Source organism: Chelonoidis abingdonii, chromosome 3 (assembly GCF_003597395.2).
Source record: "Chelonoidis abingdonii isolate Lonesome George chromosome 3, CheloAbing_2.0, whole genome shotgun sequence".
NCBI classification, from domain to species: Eukaryota; Metazoa; Chordata; order Testudines; family Testudinidae; genus Chelonoidis; species Chelonoidis abingdonii.
This window is the reverse complement of record NC_133771.1, coordinates 139,982,826-140,008,421: the sequence shown is the minus strand read 5'-3', so window position 1 is coordinate 140,008,421 and position 25,596 is coordinate 139,982,826. Positions and strand designations below refer to the sequence as shown.

Genomic DNA, 25,596 nt, shown 5'->3' with positions numbered 1-25,596 from the left:
AGAGCTTTGATGAACGATTGTCTCCATACAGCGACAGATCACAGTATCTCCCGTACGGTCCATGCTGGCTCTTTTTGGATTTTGGACTGCATTGCCACTTGTGCTGATTAGAGCTCCACGCTAGGCAAACAGGAATGAAACAAAATTTCACGGGCTCTCTAACAGATAGCTGAGGTTAATGTCTCTTTCACTGTAAAGGGTTAAACAACACCCTCGACCAGGGACCAATCAGGAAACAGATACTCTTCAAATCTCAAGGAGGGAAGTTTTGGGTGGGTCCTTTGTTCTGTGTCTGTGTGCTTCTAGGCTTTGAGGGTGATCACCTATCTCCAGGCTCTCTATCTTTATTTCCATTTGTAGTCAGGTAGGAAACAATAAGGCTTTTACATTGTTTTCTGTATTTGCAAGTGTGTAGTTTGCTGAAATGTTTAAACTGTATTTTTTCTGAATAAGGCTGTTTATTCATTTTTTTTTAACAACCTGTAATTTTTCATCTTGATTACAGAGACGATTTTTATGTCTTTCTTCTTTTTTATTAAAAGTTTTTTTTTAAGACCTGTTTGATTTTCTTCTAGTTGAGGCTCAAGGATAGGATCTCTGTGCCGGTTACTGTCTCTCTCAGGAAGATGGGAGGGGGAAAAGAAGGAGGGGGAAGGTGAATTTCCTCTCTGTTTGTAATTCAAGTTTAAGTACAGTTATCTTCCGGGTAACCCAGGAGAGGAGGCTGGGAGGAGGTCAGAGGGAAGGGAAGTGGGTTATTTCCCTTTGTTGTGGACTCAAGACTGGTCTTGGGTCCCAGGAGGTTTTGGAGACCCGGTGTACCAGGCACTGATCCTGGTTGGTGGCGCACTACCGGTCTAAGCTGTATTAAGCTTAGGGATTCATGCAGGTACCCAATTTGGCGCTAAGGTTCAGATTTGGGAATTATGCCTTGATGAGGACTTTCCTGTTACCTGCCCTGCATTTGAGTTAGATTGCTGTCCTTACATGGTCACAGTGGAGCACTGTGGGATACCGCCCAGAGGCCAATACCGTCGATTTGCGGCCACACTAACCCTAATCCGATATGGTAATACCGATTTTAGCGCTACTCCTCAAGTTGGGGAGGAGTACAGAAACCGATTTGAAGAGCCCTTTATATCGATATAAAGGGCCTCGTAGTGTGGACGGGTACAGCGTTAAATCGGTTTAATGCTGCTAAAATCGGTTTAAACGCATAGTGTAGACCAGGCCTAAATCACAGAAATGCTATAATGAAACACCCTTCAGCAACATTACAGAACAGTCTGTAAAAGCAACAAAGAAAATAACCCTATCAGAGTTAAACCACATAGAGTAATTCAAGTAGGCAAAATTTAGTAAACTAATTTGGAATCTGGGACATCCAGGCTCTTACAAAAAGAGCTACAGTAATTTTAATAATTATAAATGATCAGTACCTTTGGTTTTAAGTCTTGTCTGAAAAAAATTGTATTTTCAACTCTTCAGTAGCCTCTAATGACATTGGGGCGGGGGAACTGATTCAGTATCAGCTTACAGGAGAAGAGTGCCATCTACAGAATCAAGACCATACAACTGCTGCAGGAGCTCCATGGAGACATCACTATATATGCAGCCTGTTCCATACACCACCCCAGTTATCAACAAATAACTAAATTTCCTCCTCTTCTTTCCCAGACAGAAGAATGAGAGCCACTTAGAATAGGTGAAGACAATTCCTCATTACTGATACTGTGAGCTTTCAACCCTTGATTTTTTTATTCACTGAGTTGATACCGACATTAAAACACTAACAAATCACACACTATACAACAGCACCCTATCCAACCCCCCGCCCCCACCTCCTGCCCCCTTACCGCCCTGCCTAGAGCACCAGTGGCTGGCAGCGCTACAGCTGAGCCACCCAGCTGGAGCTGGGCCGCTGCCACCACCACACAGCACAGAGCACCGGGTCAGGCAGGGCTCTGCAGCTGTGCTGCCCCAGGAGCTCACAGCCCTGCCGCCTAGAGCACTGCGCTGGCAGCGGAGCAAGCGAGCTGAGGCTGTGGGGGAGGGAGACCAGCATGGGAGGGGCCAGGGACTAGCCTCCTGGGCCAGGAGCTTGGGGGCCAGGCAGGATGGTCCTGCAGGCCGGATGTGGCCTGCAGCTGTAGTCTGCCCACCCCTGCCCTAGCACAATGTTGTTGAGTTTAAGTTCACAATACTAGACAAATGTTTAAATCCCCCCGCCAAAGAAGAAGTTCCAGCAAAAAACAAGAGATATAAATGTTTATTGAAAAGATTCCTCTCATAAATTTTTAAAAAATATATGCCCAAAAGCTATGCTATAGGCTCAAGTCATCTAATCCCCGGAGTCTGCGAATATCTAATACAGAATCATGGTTATAATTCCCAGACAAAAACTCTGTTAAGATCCAGTTAATACTGAGAAGGCAAATCAGTAATTCAGCATAAAATATGTTACAGGCATGCTGCAATTATCCCAAACCAAGTGTTATCAACCCAGAAAAATTCACAGTTAAGGTTAAACTTAATCCCCTATCCCAAACATGTTAAAACTACGGAACTACACAATTAGGGCACCCATTCCAATTTTAACTGTTTGCATTGTCACAGACCTTTCAACTTCTCAAATAGTAAAAACTCCCTAAAATTTTGTTCACAAGCTACATGTGGATTATTATTTCTAGGTTTAACTATCATTTCCCCCCCATTTTTCCCCATAATGGAAAGTTTCTCCTTTGGCAGAAACCTTAACACAATAGTGTTTGTGGACTCAGACTGGATTAAATTTTCAGTTATGAAAAACTACAGGAGGAAAATACTAATCCAATAAATTATTCAAATGTACCCTAGGCACAAGACTTCAGTGAGTTTTAACTTTTGGAAAGTTTGATGAGTCTGTTATATTGTTACTGAGACTTTTAAAAGGCAAAAAATGTCTGACACTAGGTGCTATATATCTTAAAAGGACACATATATAATTAATTTTAATTTTCTAAACTAATTAACAGATTCATTTGTAAATTCTCAGGAAAAAAATCTGTACTCAATGAGTAAGTGCTTTATTTTTAAGAAGGCTACACAAGTTTTCATATAATAACAAATAAGCTGAATTCCTGATTTAAAGGACAAAACTCCACTCAGCCTTAACTATGGAGTCAAATCAATACCTCTATAATACAACTCAAATTTACATATATAAATTACACTTGCCTTTGTTGTTCTATAATAGAATCAAAACCAACAAGTTCCACAGTCTTCTTTCCAATGACTAATGCATTCTCTTTCTCACATTCAACATCTTGTTCAACATTCAATCCATAGCGGTTCTTTACTGCAGTAAGAAAATCCACACCAAAATTTGCCTTGTTTGGGCGGATAAAGGATCCTCCTGTAGGATGACTGGAAGGGTGGGAAGAGAGAGGATGTGCACCAAAAGAAGAAATACAAAACAGCAGTCAGTCTTCTGGTAATAGTTTCCTGTTCTCAGGGTACTTTTTAAATTATTTGTACTTTGAGTAACATTAGAAAAAATATGGAATTCTCATTCTACTAGTGGTGTGGAATTATGCAGTTGTGAAGTATCAGGCAGCACACGCACCCCTTACTGCAGTCAACAGAAGTCAGTATAATCTCCAACTCCCCCCAGTAGATGTTATTAGCAGCACTTGTACCAATGTAATGAGATCACACATGAGAACTAAATTCTTCGTAACTCCACTCCTTAAAAAAAAAAAATCTTAATTTCTAGAAAAGCAGAAAGGAACTGTATCCACAGCAATGGGTTACTTCTGGGTATTGTTAAAATTAAAGTAACTGTTTTAAAAGAATCATAACTAAAAATATCATCCATCTCAATTAAGTGTAAAATGATCATATTAGCAATACTCAGGGCTTTGTGTATTCCACAGATAGCTATAGTATTCCTTGCTATAATATTGTGCCCCAGAACCAAAGACAACAGTCATCCACCTGTACAGTAGCTGCAGTTCTTTGAAATGTGGGTACAGATGTCTACTCCACTCAGGTATGCATGCACCTAGTGCACCAAAGCCAGAGAACTTTGCTTATCAGTACCCGTAGGTGCACCATTTGCGCCCTCTGGCCCTGTAGCCCTCCCCTTGCTGTTAAAGGACAATGCCACCCCAATCCCCCGAGTTCCTTCACACTGAATATCAAGAATTGAGACTCCAATGCAGAAAGGAGAGAAGGTGGGTCATGGATTACACATCTGCTTTCACATCTCGAAGAACAACAGTTACTGTACAGGTAGATAACCACCTTTTCTTCAAGTGGTTGCAGATACATATTCTGCTCAGGTGACTTATAAGCAGTATCAGTAGGATGGAGTCGGAGACTAGCTGAACAACCACAGAACTGCCTTTCCAAAATTTGCACCTGATCTAAATGCAGTCATAATAGCATCATGCTTGGTAGAAGTATGTATGGAAGACCATGTAGCAGCTCTGCAAAATGTCCAATATTGAAACATCACTGAGAAATGCAACTGAGATGCTTGGGCCCCTGTTGAATGAACTCAAACTTCGTGAGGTGGTGGCAAAGCTATCCCATACACTGCTGTAACACACGATGTTATCCACCTGGAAACCATTTGTACAGAGAATACTTGACCCTTCAACTGATCTGCAAAGGAAACAAAAAAGGCTCAGTTCTTTCAAAATAAAACACCAAGCATAGTCTCATACCCAAGGAATGAAGATGCTGTTTGTCTGCATTTGAATGAGGCTTGGGAAAAAATACAGTTAAATATATTATCTGGTTAAGATGAAATTGTGACACCATTTTAGAGAAAACTTGGAATGAGCCCTCAAGGCCACCCTTTCTTTGAAAAACTTGGCATACAGAGGGTCTGACATTAGGGATCACAGCTCACTAACTCTTCTTGTGGAATTTATGTCCACAAGAAATATTGTTTTGGTAGAAGAGTCCGTGAGTTTACAGATTCATTAAAAATTCTTGCTATTAGGCTTGCAATTTCATGTGCCAGTTCCTTTAATATTCTTGGATGAAGATTATCTTCCCCCCCCCCGCCCCACACACACACACACGATTTAGTCCCATTAAACTGTTCAAGTTTGGCTTCTACCTCGGATGTAGTAATATCTACCTCCTAATCCTCATTTCCATTTGTCATCCTACTATAATCCCTAAGCTCCTTGTGACGATGTATCCCATAATGCTTTATGGGAATATGATATAACTGGAGTATGTTTTATGCTACATGTGCCATGTAATTTATCTCTGTAAAGGTTATGGTCTACTGAATCTATTCATCCTATTTGTATGCATGTATCATTTTTGTACTTGAAGTTATGAATATTGGCTGTATACTTGCTTGATTTCTAAGTAAGCTTTGTAAGGCATTTGGTCATCTTCTTTAGAAAGGAATTTGCGAAGTTAAGTGCCCAATCAAGAAACACTTAAGGAACAATGGATCTTGGAATGCACCAATCCACATAAGAAGTCTACTTGAGGACGTTCAAGGTAGCATGTGAATCATGGCTGCTACCTGTAGTTCTGAGTCATGCATGGACATGTGACTTGCCCACGTGACTCCAAAACTTCATCCTGGAGCTAGATTTTGCAAAGGAGTGAGGAGGGGGTCTCCACCCACAAGAAAAAGTCTATTTAAACCCCCAGAAGACCTCTCCATTTTCTCTTCAGCTGGCTAAAAAGAGCCTCTCCACCCCCAAGAATACCTGAAAGGAACTGGAACAAAGGACAGTAACTACAGAGGGTGTGAGTGATTGCTGGACCAGATTAGAAGGAGACTAGTCTGTAAAAGGAAGCTTACTGGGTGAGATTTTATTTGTATTCAGTTTCTTAGACAAACTTGCATGTTCTATTTTGTTTTACTTGGTAATTCACTTTGTTCTATCTGTTACTACTTGGAACCACTTAAATCCTACTTTCTGTATTTAATAAAATCACTCTTTACTTATTAATTAACCCAGAGTATTTATTAATACCTGGGGGAGAGGGGGGACAAACAGCTGTGCATCTCTCTCTATCAGTGTTATAGAAGGCAAACAATTCATGAGTTTACCCTGTACAAGCTTTATACTGGGTAAAATGGATTTTTTGGGTTTAGACACCACTGGGAGTTGGGCATCTGAGTGTTAGAAACAAGAACACTTCTGTAAGCTGCTTTCAGTTAAGTCTGCAGCTTTGGGGCAAATAATTCAGACCCTGGGTCTGTGTTGGAGCAGACGGGCGTGTCTGGCTCAGCAAGACAGGGTGCTGCGGTCCTGAGCTGGCAGGGAAAATAGGGGCAGAAGTTGTCTTGGCACATCTGTTGGCGGTTCCCAAGGGGGTTTCTGTGATCCAACCCATCACACTCCTCATTAGCCTCATTAAAGACTGAGGCAAAATGTGTGTTTAGATATTGGGCCATGCCTAAATTATCCTTAACCTCCACTCCATTCTCAGTGTTTAGCGGTCCCACTTCTTTCTTTGTTTTCTTCTTATGTATTTATCCCACAATCCTACATCACTTTCCAGGCTTCTGTGGATGCCAAAAAGCCCTAACCGACTGCTCTCTATCTGTTGACAAAACCTCCGGCTTCCCTCTGACAACTTCTATGTTACAGTTTTGTTTTCAGAACAAAAATCCGCAGTAAACTGAAATCTGAAAGAGTGGAGAGAGTGGGAAATTAAATAGACTATCAAAACAGACAGACTACTCCACTGACTAGGTTATTCATTTTCCTATTTAATTAAATAGAACCTCAATTTTCAATTTATCTGAAATTGCTGCAGAATTTCTAGTCTGCTGCACCAGAATGCCAGCGAAATTAAAAGATCTTGTCACAGTTTAGATCCACCTTGTCACTGAGTCCACAGGACTTTGACTATTAATTAAGTCAGAGAATAGTTGTACTAACACCAAAGACAAAAATCTCTCATTTAACAGTATTGCACGAGATAGCACAAATCAAAGACAAGTCACTTTTGAAACAAACGAATCAATGTTCAAACTGCTTTACAATTTAAAACTGTATATACTGACTAACAAATGTGTACGTTTACATGTGGTTTATCTGTACACAGCATTGTAACCTAGCCAGTTCAAAACATTGCAACCCTGATTCATACAATGACATCAAAGTCTGAATATGGATTAATTTTATGCTTTCAAAAAAGTAATGTTCATGTAGAACCATTATATATGAAGAAAGATTTGAATGATTATATTTACCAAGAGAGAACTCCTTTTTTTAAAGCAATAAATGCCTACAACAAAAGAGCACCTAGATTCCTGTGTTACATTTTCTGCTACATTTTAAGTACAAATTTGATTCTCTGAACCCTGGTGCTACGAAAACCTGGAGACTGATAAGGTTGGATGGATGCAACTGGCTGACGAGTGGTATATTGTTCTGTATACCATTTCCAGAGGTAGCTCAAGTTTAGTATTATGAGAGGAAAAGTTAGTGCAATGCAGGACATTATAATGAATGAGAGCTGTAAATAGCTAGATTCTAGAGGAAATTTAAGAAACATATCCATGGGATAAGAAACGTTTCTTCAGAAATAAAATTGACTGCCCAATATAACACACAACAGATTTGTCCTGATTTGTTAGCCATTAATCATGTCCTTGGAAAAAACTGAGTATCACTAATTTTGCAGATCTGTTTAGCAAGAGTTGTCTAATATACCAATTCTTGATAAGCATTTTCTGTGTTCTAGATACAGACAAATTCTGCTGCTCCATTACCCTGTTCTAGAATTTAGGTATGGAGCCATCTGGTTACTTTATGTAACTAATTCTATAGTAAGTCTGTGTTATATACTTATGCTAATTTTGATAGCTGTGTATTGTTCAACAAAAACAATAAAATCTTTACTGAAAATAATATATATAAGGGACTTGTTATAGTTAAATATACCTTTGTTACTGAAAGATTATATTGCTGTAATGTGCTCTGTAAGAGGCTATGACCTGGAACCATACAGAAGCTGAAGCTAATTCAAAATGCTATGGACCACTTATTAAAGCAGAGTTGCATTTTGAGAGCACGAGGCCAGTGGTTTGAGATCTGCATTAACTCCCAATAAGCTTCTAGATGGAATTCAATGTGTGGGTTTTAATCTATGAAGTCTTAAATGGTTTGGGACCTGGTTACCTCGCCCTGAGCCATACTGTTATGCTTGAGATCAGCAGAGACATTCAAGCTGAAGTCCTCTCAATATAAATGAGGACGACTGTGGGCAGGGTATTCTCTGTGCGGGGCCCACAGTTTTGAAACTTGCACCCCTTCCTCACTCTGTCCATCAGAAACCAGATGTGTTAACCTTCTAGGCATGCTGCAAAACCCATTTTTTCTCCCTCAAGCTATATTAAGGAGCCTGATATTACATCATCATTAGTGGACAACAGACCACCTCTAAAAACAAACTAAAAATGACCACAGCAGCCTAGTATGAGATCAACTCACCCCTTCATCCCTGGATTTTCTAAAATACTTAGGGGTGAGGAGAAAAAAAATCAGACAGGGAGTAGCAAGAGAGCTGGGTAGTGAAAGTTCACAGACAGAAGAAGGAAGAATTAGCAGAGAGCAACTGGGAAAAATGCTGTGGGAAGTAGCATCATGTGGAGAGGGCTAGAAAGACACACCTTTTGGGGGAATGGGAAAAAAACCATAGTGGAAAGGTAGGAGATGAGAAAAATGCTGGAGAAGCAAGAAAGACAGCAGGTGTGTGCAAGCCAGAGGTATATCCAGGGAACAGAAGGTGGCAATGGGTATAGCAAAGATCCCCAAATTGTGGGGTGTGCCCCCAATTGAGGGGCATGGAGAAACATTGGGGGGCACAGCTGGGGCGGGGGACAGGGAGGGAGCACCCCCCATCTCCACTCCTGGCCCTAGCTGCCAGCCCCCTTACCTCTGTCCATGTCCCCTGCTCCCAGTATGGACAGGGGTAAGTGGGGAGGTAAGGTAAAAAGTTTGGGGACCACTGGGATGTAGGGACAAGTATTAATGGGTGTCACGCTGCCTAGTATGGGGGACAGCTGAGAGCGCCAATCTCAGGTCAGACTGCAAGGAAACAGGGCATGTACCCCAAACTGGTGGTACAGTCTCATAAGATTCCACCAAGCCAGTAATAAATGTGGGCTTCCAAAATACTATACTAGTATTATGAAGCTACAGACAGTCCCTTTCAGGCCCTCTAACTCCTCATGCACCATCTGGACAAACCAGACTTCTGTGATAAAAGATTATTAAAAACAAAAATCACATATTAGGTTCTTTTACTTCCAAAGAACCAGGCACACATCCCCGATGAAAATATACTTCAGATCTTAGCCAAAAACCACGCTGGTAGCCAATCCTTTGGAAACTAAAAAACTCAACGTTTATTAATATAAAAAAAAGAAAGAGCGTTATTAAGAGGTTAAAATAAATCATATACACTACAGTTGATTTCAGAGTTTGCAGATCCGCATGAGAGCAGTGATGTTAAATCTGCCAGTTTATAATAAGTTTCTGGTTCATCCAAAAGATTGGAATCCAAATGACAACTTAAATGTAGAGTCTTTCCATGAATCTTTTGGGACATCCCAAGTAATTAGTTGGGGATCTCCATCCAATGGCTCAAACTTTCCCTGTTAAAGTGAAGCAGACTAGAAATGGCAGGATAGTGCCTGAGGTTTTTCTTTTATAGCTGAAACATGCTGCCAAGTGTCTTGAGCACAGAATGCATCCTCTTAGCTGAGCCCAAGACTCACCCTTTGAAATGACCATTCTATTTCCTATGCATACATCGATAATCCAGCTACACTGATTTACATAAGACAATTGATGGTTATTCACTATAGCAGGGATAGATAACTGAAGACAATATAGGCCAGGGGTCGGTAACCTTTCAGAAGTGGTATGATGAGACTTCATTTATTCACTTTAATTTAAGGTTTCACGTGCCGGTAATACATTTTAATGTTTTTTAGAAGGTCTCTCTCTATAAGTCTATATATTATATAACTAAACTAGTGTTGTATTGTAAAATAAACAAGGTTTTCAAAATTTTTAAGAAGTTTCATTTAAAATTAAATTAAAATGTTGATCTTATGCTGCCAGCCCGCTCAGCCCGCTGCTGGTCTGGGGTTCTGTTCACCTAGCCCGGCAGCGGGCTGTGCGGTGCCAAGACCCAGACTGGCAGTGGGCTGAGCGGCTCAGCCCACTGCCGCTCAGGGGTTCCATCTGCCAGCTCCTGCCAGATGGGATCCTGGCTGCTGGACCTGCTCAGTCTGCTGCCGGTCTGGGGTCCTGGCTCTGCCCACATACAGTGGGTACCTACCTTCTCCCTGGTTCTGGTCCATTCTCTTCCTCTCTCTGGACTGAGCTGAGGGTGGGAGTGCACTGAGCTCAGGGCTGGGGGTGAAAGGTCTGGCCAGGAGCTAGAATGAGGGAGGAGGCTCAGGATTGGGGCAGGAGGTTTGGGTATGGGGCACTTACCTGGGCAGCTCCCACTTGGTGCGAGGGGTGTAGGTGGGAAAGTGGGGGGGGGAGGGTGCAGGACCTCCTATTTGGTGCTCAGGGTGGGGATGTGAGGGGTGCAAGAGTCAGGATGTGGGGGGTGCATGGGGCTTGGGCGGGTTGGGGATGTGGAAGGGCAAGAGTCAGGATGTGAGCGTGCATGGGGCTTGCTTCTATGGGGGTTGCAAGAGTCAGGGCAAGGACATGTGAAGGGGGTGAGGTGTCAGGGTGGCGAGGGGCTAGGTATGTGTGGGGGTGCCAGAGTCAAGGCTGGGTCGTGGGGGGTCTAAGATTTTGTTGTATGAGGGTACCTGGCCTGGTGGTGTGCAGGGCACAGGCGGAACTGCGGACTCAGGGAAGAGGGTGGGTGTGTGTGAGGGGGGATCAGGGCGAGTGGGCGTGTGGGAAGTGTGAGGGCAGGGCAGGGGGTGGTGTACATCATATTATTCCTCCCCCCCAAGGCCCTGCCCCCGCTTCTTCTCTGCCTCCCGGAAGCAGCAAGCACGCTGACTCCACTCCTTCCTGACCCCCCTCCCTCGCAAGGGCCATCAGTGATTGGCTGGCAAGGAGGAGGGACGCAGAGCAGGAGGGGGGCAGGAACCCAGCAGCGCTACAGGGAGAGGCGAGGAGCCAAGCAGGACCAATCTTCCGCCATAGGCATGCCGCAGCACATTTCATTAGGGTGTGCACCCAGGGAGCCCTGCCCTAGTCCCGCCCCACATGCCCTAGCCCCTTACCCCATCCCACTCCCTCCTACTTTCCTGCCCCCTGACTGCCCCTCAGAACCTCCACCCCCCCACTCCTTGTCCCCTGCCACTCTCTCTCTTCTGACCGTCTCTCTCTTCTCTTCTTCTCCCAGGTCCCACCCCCTATCTAAGCCTCCCTGCTCCTTGTCCTCTGACTGCCCCCCTGGGACCCTACCCCTTAACTGTACCCTGACTGCCCCAACCCTTATCCACACCCCCGCCACCAGCCAGACCCCCGGGACTTCCATGCCTATCCAACAGCTCCCTGCCCCCTGACAGGACACCCAGAACTCCTGACCCATACAACCCCCCCTGTTCGCTGCCTGCCCCAACCCCTTTCCACACCCCTGCCTCCTGACAGGCCCCCTCAGAACTCCCGACTCATCCAACCCCCCCAGCTCCTTGTCCCCTGACCACGCCCTCCAGAGACCCTACACCCTAACTGCCCCCCAGGACCCTCCTTGCTCCCTGTCCCCTGACTGCCCTGACCCCTATCCACCCCCAACCCCCTGACAGACCCCAGGACTCCCATGCCCCATCCAACCCCTCCTGCTCCCTAACTGCCCTCTCCAGAGACCCCACCACCCCTAATCACCCCTGCCCCAGGATCCCACCCCCTATCCAACCCACCCTGCTCCCTGTCCCCTGACTTCCCACACCCCTTATCCAACCCCCCCGCCGACCCCCTTCCATGAGGCTCCTAGCAGCATGTTCTGCTCCACGCCGAGCCAGACACGCTGCCCCACAGGAGCGGGCAGCCCCGCCCCTCAGAGCACTGCGCGCACAGCAGCATGGCTCTGGGGAGGGGGGGAAGGCGGTGGAGGGGCCAGCAGCTTGCTGCCGGGTAAGCGGACCCTGTGGCTTGCCGCCCTGGGAGTGTGAGACAATTTGCCCACCCCTGCATCAGGGTGTGCCTGGGCACACCCTGTGTGCACAGCTATGCTTCTGCCTCCTGCCCCCGCAGGGATGGGGGGGGAGCAGAGGACGGAAAAGAGAGGGCCGGCCCAGGCAGGATTTTTAACGGCACGCTGTTGTCTTCTGGAACTCCAGCAGGCAGCAGCGTGCCATTAAAAACTGGCTTGCGAGCCGTCTTTGGCACACGGGCCACAGGTTGCTGACCCCTGACATAGGTAATATTCATTAGATTCATGCAGTATATGGTATTCTCCTGAAGGAATTCTGCACCCCAAAAATTTTTTTTGCAAAATTCTGAATATTTTTATTTGTCAATAAGTAACTGCTGAGGCTCCAGCATGGCGGCAGGGAGCACAGGCCACCAGCTGAACAGAGGTGGAAGATCACCCTGCAGGCATCCCTCCCCCACCCACAACAGGACACAGACTTGGCAGAGAGGCTGCAACAGTGCAAGGGCTGGGCCTGACGCAGAAACACCCGCCCCCTGTGCCAGGCGCACCAAGATAGCAAGCGAGGAGGGCAGGGAGAGTGGGGGTTTGGGGGTTTGGTGGGGGGTTCTGGATATAGGGGGTCCGGATGCACAGGGGTTGGGCAGACAGTGGAGCAGCCCCCCACCCAGTGACCCCACCCCCATGGCTGAGGAGCAATGGAGGCAGGAAGAGGTGGGGACGGGTGCAGACCTTCCTGCAGCTGGGAGAGGTTTCTGGGGAGCAGGTCTGATCTGGCCTCAGCTACTCCTTGCAGGGGAAGAGGAAGTCCTGTCCTCCCCCAGCCCAGCCAGAACTAGCAGCTGAGCCCAGCACAGGATAGGAGTCACGGGGGCTTCCCCAGCTCTGCAGTGATTTAACTCTCCACCAGCTGCTCCAAACACCATGTCCATGCTGCTGGGGAGGGGTGTGTGACCACTCTTGTGGCTTCCCTCTGCTTCCCCATCCTTTTTGTGTGGGGAAGCAAAGAAATCTGCAGGGGACAAGAATTCTGCCTGCACAGAATGGCACAGAATTCCTGCAGGAGTGCTATATACATCTTTGATCTTACGTTTATTTAGAATTACAGGATATAGACAAACAAGCATACACACAGCATCTTCCTTGACTCCTTATGAACATCAATGAATGGGCCAAGCATGTTAACCCCTTTATGCATCTTTTGATGCCCACGCACAAGTGAATTGTCCTGATTACAATTACAATGCCTCTCAATTTGCCTTAAAGGGTCACACATGGGTTACTTGGCTGCCAATTTTAACCTGTGCTGGTTTGCTAAAGTCACAGTGTGTAAATATGGAGGCAGACAGGACACACAGCAAAAGTAAGCAGCAGCAGCTGGCAGAAGAAGAGAACAGCAGGTCAGCTGGGAGAAAGCAGCAGAGGGCAAGCTGTGGAAGAAGTATCACAAGGCAGATGGGAAAGAAGGAAGATCTGCTGGCAGACAGGTGGAGAACACAGCAAGAAGTAAATAAGCAGTTAGGGATGTTAACTGGGAGGCAGTCTGGAAACTTGCATTTGTTGATGGGGAGGTAACTGGGAGGGAGTAACCAGCTACGTAAACAAAGACTGTCATCAACATAATAGCATGTCAAGGTGAAAGGATTAATCAGCCAATCAGAACATAGCAAAAAAACCTCTACAAAATTCAAGACACACTGTTTCTCAATGTAACTACACCAGGTGCTTTAGCAATCATGTTGTGCATACTGACATGATGATCTTGAGAAATTATGGGGCTAGCAAGAGCAGGGGAAATCGTTTGGGCATCATGCATCCAATTTTTCAATTGAAAATTACAGACCTGTCCTAATCATAAATTTAGTACTGGCAGCAGGTTTTCCCCCCAATTTATTCACAAACATTCCAAATATCTCCACAGGATAAGACAGTACTTGGAAAAGTATCTGGATAACAGTGTATCTTATTTATTTAAAAACTACTTCTAAACTGGTTTTGTAAAACATTCAGTAGTGAATTGAAGATTATGGTAATTACAAAAGATGCATCAAAAATACTTTCACATAATATACATAATCTCCTACTTATCTAGCTAATTTCACTGTTCTTTTATAAATATAAAAATATAAAAGCCTAATAATTCTAACCACATCACTACCTACAATTGTTTTTCACATCATATTAAGCTCTCTCACTCAAAACCCCTGATAGTTTGAAAATATATGATCAATTTAAATGCTCAGCTTCTCCACTCATCCAAAATCACTATTACGTATCACAACTCAAAACAGTTTCTTGAAGCAAAAAATCACAGCACTTTTGCAATCACTGTCTTAATCACCACATCTCTCACATGCAAACCATAACACACCTTGCAAACGGCTTTGGGACCAGCATGGGACCCTGCCTAGGGCTCTGAGACTGGTGTATAGCACAATTTTTTTTTTTTTATTCTGCCCATCTACCACAACCCGTTTCTGTATCAAAGCGTCTGTCATCCTCCTCCTTTCACCCTTCCTTCCTCCTTACTGGCTCCAAATCCCCTTGCTCACTACCCTCATGACTCTACAGTTCCCATTAGCTCCACCTGCACCTCTTCCCCTCTCGGCCACTGTGACATTATTGACATAACCTGCAACCACTGTTGTACAATATTTGCTGCAAATATAGTACATCGGTTGTCGTGTAAGGCAGTGCTTCTCAAAGTCGGGCCGCCACTTGTTCAGGGAAAGCCCCTGGCGGGCTGGTTTGTTTACCTACCACGTCCGCAGGTTCGGCTGATCACGGCTCCCACTGGCTGCAGTTCGCTACTCCAGGCCAATGGGGGCTGCGGGAAGGGTGGCCAGCACATCCCTCGGCTCGGACCACTTCCCGCAGCCCCATTGACCTGGGACGGCGAACCGCGGCCAGTGGGAGCCGTGATCGGCCGAACCTGCGGACGTGGCAGGTAAACAAACCAGCCCGGCCCGCCAGGGGCTTTCCCTGAACAAGCGGTGGACCGGCTTTGAGAACCACTGGTGTAAGGTATCTATGGGAAGGTTATGATGTGCTGGTTATGATTATGCTATCTGTATGCATGCATCATTTTTGTAGCTGAAGTTATGAATATTGGCTATGTACTTGTATATCAGTGTGTGTTAACTCTGAAGTAGTCTTAGGGTATGGCTACACTCACACTTTATAGCGCTGCAACTTTCGCACTCAGGGGTGTGAAAAAACACCCTCCTGAGCACTGCAAGATACAACGCTGTAAAGCATCAGTGTAATCAGGGCGGCAGCTGGGAGAGCTGGATGTGGTTTACGTGCAGCGCTGGGAGAGCTCTCTCTCAGCGCTGCCGCTTCGACCACACTCACACTTCAAAGCGCTGCCGCGGCAGCGCTTTGAAATTCCAAGTGTAGCCATACCCTTAGTAAAACATTTGGTCAGCTTCTCGAGAAAGGAATTTGCAAGTTAAGTGCCCAATCAAGAAACACTTATCTAACAACAGACCTTGGGAGACTCCAATCCACATAAGAAGTCTTCCTAGGGACGTTCAAGATAGCATGTGGGCAATGGCTGCCACCTGTAAAGAACTGAGTCATTCATGGACATGCGACTTGCCCATGTGACTCCAAACTCCATTTTGTGGTAATTTTCCACAGTAAGAACAAAGAGGTGTCCTTACACCTGGAAGAGACTATAAAAGGCAGCTGCCTCATCTCCATCTCATCTTCAGTCCTGCTCTGGAGGTCCTTTGCTACAAACTGAAGCTTTAAACAAAGTACTGAATGACCTATCCCAGCTGTGGATGTACTCCAGAGACTCGATTTCAACCTGCAATTTATTCTATCACTGCTACAAGCCTGAACCAAGAACTTTGCCATTACTGCACGTAATTGATTCCATTTGACCAGTTCTAGTTTTCATCTATATCTTTTTCCTTCCATAAATAAACCTTTAGATTCTAAAGGATTGGCGACAGTGTGATTTGTGGGTAAGATCTGATTTGTATATTGACCTGGGTCTGGGACTGGGTCCTTTGGGATCGAGAGAACCTTTTTTCTTTTACTGGGGTATTGGTTTTCATAACCATTCAGCCCCAGGACGGGTGGCACTGGTGGTGATACTGGGAAACTGGAGTGTCTAAGGGAATTGCTTGTGTGACTTGTGGTTTGCCAGTGGGGTAAAACCGAAGTCTTCTCTGTTTGGCCGGCCTTGGCCTGTAACTTTAAGCAATTTGTCCTGAATTGGCACTCTCAGTTGGGTCTCACCAGAACCAGCATCGTTACAGACAGTTAGCACAAATCTAGGTCCCACATGCACATCCTCCTCATCACCACTGACGTTTGCCCCACTCCTAGCCCCCGCTTCATCCCAGCTCTCTCCACATCCACAGCCATCCCCACCACAGCCTCCCTGGTGCCACCATTCCTATCCTCCTCTCCATTACCCTCCTTTCCCCACTACCTCCTCAATCCTTTCTCTTGTTGTCTCTGGAACTCCTACCCCACTTCTAACGAGCACAGCCATCCACAATCTTTCATAGCTCATTCTCCCTAGCTCCTGGCTTTCATGGACACATGGATTCCTTCATCTCACACTGCCTCTGCAACTACCCTCTCTTTATACTCCCGACCCTGGATCAAGCTGTCAATCAGGCTGATTACTAGGATCAACCATCCACTCTAGTATTCTCCAGAAAGATCTTCCCAAGTTACAGAAACAATGGTTCTGAGGAAGAAAAGTGAATGCCTCACCTTCAATTTAAATACTCTGCATTGATGAGTGGAGAATATGGACCAATTATTACCAAAGAATCCCTAATTAAAGCACAGTTCTGAAAAGAGGTATTGAACAGATTTAAATGATGCACAAAATTATTTTCAATTTGACAGAAAGCCAAAACTGTGTATATTCTCTTACCATATTCTCTCTAAGATTTCCTTTCCTTCGAATCACAATATCTGGTATTAGAAAAATTACAGCTGCATCATCTTTGGGTATTTTTACATAATCATTTGAGACATTTTAGAGTACGTACTGCTTTGTCAGTTGCCTGTTCAGGCTGGACACCTTACACAGACACATATACTGCACATACTTGGATTATGTCTCTCTTCTAAGGCAGAGTGTAGCTAATTATGCCTTGGAAACACAGGAGCTCGTACTTTTTTCTTCAACTGAATTCAAAGCATTTGGGCCACTTCCATTACTAATTACATTATTTAAGAAGTATGGCAGTCCTGGAACTCTCAACTGGAATTCTTCTGCTAACAGGAGTTCAGTAATGTGTAATTCTTTTTCTTCTATTAAGAATGCCCTTATCTTCATTAAGCCTAATTTTATTAGTAACTATTATTAGATATAAGGCAAAAGAGTATCCATCCCTCAGAGCTGTATAATTTTCCCACTTTTCCTTTCCTATTCTAAAGAATAAACTTAGCTTTACCACCTCATTTTCTGATAATGAAACCTCTTGGGCTGCCATGCCAGACAAGTCCTGAATTTTAGAAGACACACGCTGAAAGCTGTGATTTACATTAGCGAACTGAATCCATCCCTTCTATTTCTGCCTCTTTGCTAAGGGTGAGCAATAGCTATTTTGGAACCTTCAGGGAGACCTTAGCTTATTTTCCATTTGAGTCATTAAACAAAATAAAGGATAAACTCTTCTGCAGCTTCGAGCAGAGGCTGAACTGATGTACCTCATTAAGAATTCAGAACACTAGGTTTCCTGAAGCACAGAAGCAAGTTCTTTAGAGAGCCTTGTAATGGTACTGAATTCTAGATACAACTGTAAGAATCACCCTTCACCTTAATGTTTCCTATTTGATTCCAACAGCTCTCTTGGCACATGTGACCTGGGGGTAAACTAGATCCAGTTTCTTTCTCAATACAGAAATATGCTTCATTTCATGCAGTGCTGTTTCTATAGGACACCATAAAACAGTGATTCAGCCTTTTCCATATCATAATCCCATTCTAACAGAAGACAATGGCAAGACTCTTCCCATCTAGTCATAAGGAAAGATGGATAAACATATCCCCCACACCAGGCCTGGTTGCAGCCTACAAGTTGAGAATAGATATTTAGGAGGCACTTGGAGAACAGCTATGTATTGTGCTTGGGGTGGGGAGGGAGGGAAGAGAACAAAGTGTCTCAAATATCACATATCTCTTGTTACAAGAGTAAGAGTAAGGCAGGTATTGCCAGTTTTCACTCATTTTTGTGAAGGAAATCCTTACCATGAAGTTCTGCTTTCATTGGCTGTGCATTGGGAGAGAGATTACAAACTTTTCCGATTGATTTGAGTTAGATGTGTCATACGCAAGTCAAAAATTCATCATCTGCAGATGCCAAGAAGTTTCAATTTCTAAAATCAACTAGCATGAGCAGATGGCCATTCAGAGTTGTTATGGGGATGGCAGTCTGTTTACTTTGTACGTCAAATATAAGCATAAAGTTTCCACTGCAAAAATATAGATAGTATTTAAGTTAAGTTGTCTTGTATTTTGTCACTTAGCCACATCAGTCATTTCCAATAGTAAAACACAAAAGACTAAAATTTAAAAATTCACAGAAAAAAAAAAAAGAAAATCTGAATAGAAAAAACTGGTCCTTCCACTCCAAATATTCATGGCAATACATTTGATTATTTAGTTTGATAAAAAAGCTTGTTACTTTTTTTATCAGTACTAAATTTTGGTTAAAAAATTTTTAGTATTGACAATAGGTTAATTCCTCTGCAGCAATTACTGACAATCTTAGGAGGCAAGAAAGTGAGAAAGCATCAGGGAATCTCTTCTCTGGAGATCTCCAAAGACTTTAAAACACTGGTAACGGGCAGATCCTAGCTTTGCACAGGGGATGGAAAAATTTGTGGTGAGAATCCATCGTTTCCAACATTAGTCTCTTCCATGATAATAAAAAGGTCTTCTACACAGAACTCTTATTACAGAAGAGCATTATGATGTCAAGAGGTCAGAATAATTTTCCTTTTAAAAATTTCTACCAGAATTTTTAATCTTAAATTCAGAGACCCATCAATCAGGAAACACAAGATTTAAAGTTTGCATAAAAATATTAACTTGTGTTTAATCATATGTTATGTACTTCGACTACAATTTCTACCCCTGTAACCTGTACCAAAATACTCCATATGTACAATTTAAGCAACTTAACATTGCTATGAGAACCTTGCCTTCTGCAATTCTTGACTTGGGAGTGTTATTTATAGCCTTAATGTTACATCAATGTAGACATTAAATACAAAAAAAAAAACAAAAAAAAACCCAAAAAACAAAAACCCACCACACCACTTACACTGATAAAAGTATTCCCTATTTGATCCAGACTGGAGAAATTGTACAAGGATAACAATTTGTATTTCTGAAGGGTTTTCTTTGGAGCACAGAAGAGTAAAACATCCGCAAGTTTTCCCTCTTTTCCTAACCACACAAAATTACAAAATACTAACTGTATTTTTAAATACAATAAGGTAATTTTAGCAATGGCAGGCAAAAATAGTAACATCAGACAAGAATTAAAGAAGGGAAGAATAAAAGACTGGTATTACACAGAGTGGAAGTAAAAGATATTACGCTTGCTCTCACCAGGCTTTGTTACAATAAAAAACGAAAAAAGAAAAAAAAAAGAAATGCATGCCAATATGGTCCATTAAATGCATCAGACAAACATCTCCTCACCCCCCCGCAAACCAAAGAGAAAGAATCAGTAATAAGGTAACACTTCGTGTACCCCCTTAAAGTGCATTTATGAATAATTTTAAATCTGAATTCTAGCCATATTCAGCGCAGTAAATGAAGACTAAACACCACCATAGAATTGCATAAGGAGACAGTCAGCAGAACACAATGATTTTCCTGCTATACTACAGGGCCTAAACACCGTTCTATTCCTTCCATAAACAGAGCCGCCAAAGACCACCTGTAATAGTGCCCAGAAGTCAAACCTTTTAGATGCATGAGAACCTCCAGGCAGGCAGTTCAATATTAGTCTATGGGTCAGATCTGCAACTGGATCCACCTGGGTGCAAGGTGCCTATGAATGGAGCCAGAAGTAGGATCTAGCTTTTAGAATTTAATGTAACTTCAATGATACTTGGAACAAGCCCTAAATACTGAGGGACAGAACTTTGAGTATTTTGCTAATATTCACCATTTCCATTGTTCCTGGGTATGGTCTATATTTCTCTCCCTCTTCCCATTTTGTGTCTTGGTCAAATATGTAATCTTCTTAAGAAGATACTTACCTGCATTTAAAATACTGTATTCCTTCATGGCTGCCATTATGCTTTCCTCTTTGAGGATTGTCCCATTCTACTCCAAGCCAAAGTCCTTAAAAATAAAAATAATAATATATTGATTCAAAAAATAGAAGTTTGGAGTTCAGACATTTCCTGCCTATTACATTTGATTCATTTATGGGTATATCACTTTCTCTATAGTACCAATTGTACTAATTTCCAATATAAAGTCCTACTTAGAAGCCCACCTATAATTTTGGCATTCAAAAATTGATTTGGCCTGAAAGTTGCCACACTTACTTTGAAGGCAATGAAAAGTTTCTGCAAAGTTCTTCCTTCTAGTTCTCAAAATGTATTGTTATTAATATTTTTAACAAAAACGATACTTTGGATGAAATTGTTAATGTGGAACTGTTAAAGGAATTCCTCAGAAAGGCTCAAGCATCTGGAGAGACAAAAAACAGGAGCAGGGAAAGGGGTCCAGGGCTATGCAGAGTCCTATAGAAAGGTAGGAGAGGGACTATAGTCTCTCCCAGGACCACAAATGGGGGTCTGTGCCAGCACAGCAAGAATCCTCAAACTTTAAAAGTGCTAGGAAAGTTATGCATCTATACCCTCTCTCCTGGGCTAATGAGTTACAAGGTCATTGACCTAGCAGTTTGTTTAGCCCAGGATGTTAATACCTCAATCAGAAAGCATCCTCAAAATTAAAGTAATGTCAAAAAGTATTTTGTTAGGAAATCACAGACCCCAAAGCTCTAATAGAAAGAGTTCTGGAGACACCACACACTTTTGTTGTTTGGGTAGGACATGAGAACTTCAAGAAAACTAATTTTAATCTATGAGTTTACTGCAAGATAGTCACCCTAGACCTAAACTGCTTTTAAGCTGCATGGCTGGGCAGCTGCCCAGCAGGTGATTAAGTGCCACCACTTCTGATGTAGCACTTCAGGTGCCCCTCCCATTGGCCCCCCATTTCCACAGAGCAGGGGTGGGAGGGCTTGACAGGGCTCAGGAGGGAGGGAGCTTGCTGGCAGCTGCTACTGCTTTTCAACTTGTTGATCTACTTAAAAGGGCAGTGTACTTAAAATGGGCTCAGCATCCTTAAAGGGGCAATGTGCATCACTCACACACACACACACACCCGTGTCACTGTCTCCCACACACACTGTTTTTCACACTCACCTCCCAACACATACTTGTATTATTGTTGTTGTTAACTTCTTGATACTTCTGTCAAAGTGTGTTATTTTAGTTTTTTGCCTGGTCTATGCATTCATGATTTTTATTTCTCTTATGCTTAAATTTAACTCTTTCAGTTGTAAGCTCTAAAATACCTAACCTGTCCTGGCAAGAGTTACTATCCCTATGGTAACTTTTTAAAAATATATATTATATCTAAGTTTTTGGTTTCTACTGGTGGTGCACATCACACACTACCTCAACATGGTGCACATAACAAAATTCATTCCACACATGGATGGAAAAAATTAGAGGGACCACTGCCCTAGACCATCTCTTGTCCTTTCCCTTCAGCATTCCCTGTCTACCCCACCCACTGAGTATTTTCCAAGAAGGTAATGGGCCTCTCTGTAGTAGGGCTGCTAAAAGTGGTATGCCCCAGATAGCATTTCTCCATATTGGGAGGTGTGGTGAAGCAAGAGATCCTGCAATAATGTGACATTCCTTTTAGGACAGGAAGGTCAGTACATGTAAAGGGATCACTATCCTAAGAACAAGATTGTTTGCTATATGGAGGAGGCTTTTGGTTATTCAAATCAGTTTCTCCCCTCCCTAAAATACTGTTATGACTCCACCATATTATCAGTTATATTAAAAAATCATTCCATTTCACTTTAGGTATTAGGAAACTATTGGAAGTTTTAGTACTAATGGGGCTGTCCTGAAGTTAATTGTATTTTGCAAAGTTACCAGAGCCGCTCAACAAAGTAGGCCAATCTGCATCAATTAGTAAACAAAACCAGACAGACAGCAAATGGCACTATGATCTGCAGCTAGTAGTTTCTCATGCAAATGTTAACCTTTATATTTACAAAACATTAATTTTACCTGTTGTGGGAGGAACACTACCAGCATACCGCACAGTTGCATATTCTGTATCACACAGGATTCTTCGACCAATCACGTCAGAAGGCACACTACTAGTCATTGTGAGAAATCTGCAGTCCAAGGCACTTATTTAAGGATCTGGGGAAAAGGAAACAACACTATTGACAAATATAAACAAGTGCTTTTAAGTTACAATTTTTGTGTTTGTTTTTCATTGTTCATAATCTCCTCTTAGAGACAAGAAAATAAAATTCTTCCTCTGTCAATCTTATACCTTTCAGTCTGACAAATACAGATTCTCCCCTGCATCTCACTCCGACTTTTCTGTTACTGTTGCTGGAATAGCTATGGAAGTGACACTTATTACTCAGGAAGTTTTTTAGTCACAGGCATTTTCTTATTGTGGTTTATCTCCTAATTCTGCTTTTCATGATGATTTTTTTTTCATCATGATGATTTTCACTCTTGAGTTTCACGCCTCCAGTAATGCAGAAAACTCCACCAAGTTTTTAAGATTGACCTTCTAATCCAGTGGTTTTCAACCTGGAGGCCCAAAGCCTATGTTTAAGGGGTTCACGAAAAGTTGTTACCATAGAAGAGTGGTTTTCAACCTGTGAGCCGCAGAACATCCCTGGGAGTCCGCAGACTACGTCTAAGACTTCCAAAGGGGTCCACACCTCAATTTGAAATATTGTAATGGTCCACAAATGTAAAAAAGGTTGAAAACCACTGCTCTAATCTAGGGATTCTCAAAGTTCATCGCACCACAACCCACTTCTGACATTAAAAATTACTACATGATCCCGAAGGGGGGGATGAAAGCCTGAGACTGCCCAAGCCCTGTGCCCCAGAATGAGGGAGGGGGCAAAGCCCCACTGCAGGAGGGGCTAAAACTGAAGACTAAGGCTTCAGCCCTGGGCCAGAGGCCTGTAACCTAAGCCCTGCCACCCAAAGCTGAAGCCCTGGGGCTTCATGCCCAGGTGGTGGGGCTCAGGCTTCAGCTTCGGCCCTGGGCCTCAGCAAATCTAAGCCAGTCCTAGCAACCCCACTAAAACGGGATCATGACCCACTTTGGGGTCCCAACCCACAGTCAGATGGTCTGCTGCACAGCGGTTCTCAATCTCAAAGACTGCCTTGCTGTGTGCATGCCCCAGCCTCAGAGCATTCCTGCTAACTAGTGCCTTTCAAGAACAGGAAGCAAAAGCTCCCCTAACTGCATATCTGAGAGTGAGATTCATGTCACAGATGCTCAGAGAAGCAGAACTATAAGGGCAGGGAATTATCCTCGCTCCTAAAATACAATCCATGCAGAATTCCTAATGGACAGTACAGTGCTTATTATTGCACCATCCATTAACAACAGAGCCAAAGCCAGGCAATTAACACAAAAGATATTTTCTTTTTTGTTTAATGATGGATAAGATCTATAACCCCTGTAGCAGGGTTGAATACAGTAAACCTGACCAGTGTGTTCTGACAGACAATGAAACTCTCCAGAGCAGTGGTTCTCAACTTATTTACCCGTGGGCCATATATGCAGCTCTCCATGTGTTATGTGGGCCGCATCCACACTATGTCTACAGCAGGGGTCGGCAATCTTTCAGAATTGGTGTGCCAAGCCATCATTTATGCACTGTAATTTAAGGTTTCATGTGCCAGTAATACATTTTAACATTTTTAGGTCTCTCTCTACAAGTCTATATAATATAACTAAATTATTGTTGTATGTAAAGTAAACAATGGTTAAGAAGCTTCATTCAAAATTAAACTAAAATGCAGATCTTATCAGTTTAGTGCAGTGGTTCTTAATCTGGGGTGCACGCACCCCCTGGTGGTGTGAGATGCTCTTTCTGGGGATGCGAGACATGCAAGATTTTTTTAGAAGCTGGAGGCAGCTGCAGAGCGCTGGACCCAGGCCCGGAGCACAGCCCTGGGCTGGCTGCTGGTACCCTAGGCTGGCAGCAGGCTGAGCAGGGCCAAAGGCCCAGATCAAGGCTAGCTGGAGGCCTGGCGGCTGGAACTCCAGACCAGTAGTGAGGCTGAGCAGGGCCAATGGCCGGAACCTCGGGAGTCAAGGGGCCAGTGGCCAGAAGCCCAGACCGTCAGCAGGCTGAGCAGAACCCTGGCTGGCAGCAGCGTGCCAATAAAAATCGGCCCCTGTGCCACCTGTAGCACACATGCTGCAGGCTGCTGACCTTGGTCTATACTATCTATATGGCCCTGAGGATGTCACAGAGGCTGCAGCTGGGTGCTGACTGGGCTGTGGCTGCTCCAGAAATTTAAGCAGCTCTCGTGATGGCCATGCTGGGTAACAATCTTTGTATGGGCTGAGAGAGCTTGAACCGAAAGCAGGTTTCCCAATTCTCCCTAGAGACCAAATCCAAACAAGGGCGCTTTGGAAGCTGGGCCCCCGCTGGGGCTAAGTCTGCGGGGCAGAGGCCGCCCTTCGGCTGCAGCAGGGAGGCCCCAGAGATTCCCTCTCCTCGCCCTGGCAGGGGTCCGCGCGGTGCAGTCCTGCGAGGGGGCAGGGGCTGGAAACACGGGGCAGGCGGGTTCCGATAGGACAGACCCGCTAAGGCCACCCACCGCGCTGCCGGGAGAAGGCCCGGCGGCAGGCAGTGGGCGGGGCCCCTGCACAGGCGGCGCCGCCGCCAGGGCACAGCGGGGAGGGCGCGCGGAACGGGGCAAGGGGTGACCAGCACGAGCGGAGCCGCCCCAAGGGGCTCAGCGCTCAGCGCTCCCCAGGCGGGCGGGGCCGCGGCGTGGCCCCTCCCGGGGGTCCCGAACCCCTGCCCGGCTCCCGCTAGCCGCTGTGGCCGGTACCTGAATCCCGCCGCGGCCCGGGCCGGCTGGAGCCTTCCCGGTAAGGGTCGCTCCCTCCCCAAACAAACCGAAGCACAGAGACCCGCCCCGCCGCCTTCCCATTGGTTCAATCGTTCAAGGCCCGCCTATTTCCCCCCGTCTCCCATTGGTCGCCCTATCGGAAACACTAAACCGCTCCTCCTCCTCTTATAATCACAGAATGGATACCGTAGAGGCTCCTGGGTAATGTATTCTTCAGTCACTCCGCGTGGAGAGCCGCAAACTACCTGGACCACAAATCCCATGATGCATCGCGGGGAGGAGCTGCAGAGGGATGTGTGCGGATAACTCTTTTCTGAGTGGCTG

General features: G+C 44.4%; 1 protein-coding gene across 6 annotated transcripts in view; it reads right to left on the bottom strand.

The window, feature by feature from the left end:
- TBCE (tubulin folding cofactor E) overlaps positions 1 to 25,332 on the bottom strand; it is a 65,069-nt gene extending 39,737 nt beyond the window's left edge. For 4 of the 6 annotated variants that reach the window (XM_032783136.2, XM_032783133.2, XM_032783137.2 and 1 more), the window contains exons 1-4: positions 25,252 to 25,332; positions 22,429 to 22,566; positions 20,365 to 20,449; positions 3,213 to 3,405 (exon numbers count right to left, since the gene is read on the bottom strand). In XM_032783136.2, the coding sequence (XP_032639027.1) occupies positions 3,213 to 3,405; positions 20,365 to 20,449; positions 22,429 to 22,528 (378 nt within the window). In that variant the 5' untranslated portion in view covers positions 22,529 to 22,566; positions 25,252 to 25,332. The remainder of the gene's footprint in view (positions 1 to 3,212; positions 3,406 to 20,364; positions 20,450 to 22,428; positions 22,567 to 25,251) is intronic. The other 2 variants (XM_032783134.2, XM_032783139.2) reach the window with 2 other exon arrangements.
- Between the last annotated feature and the right edge of the window lie 264 nt (positions 25,333 to 25,596).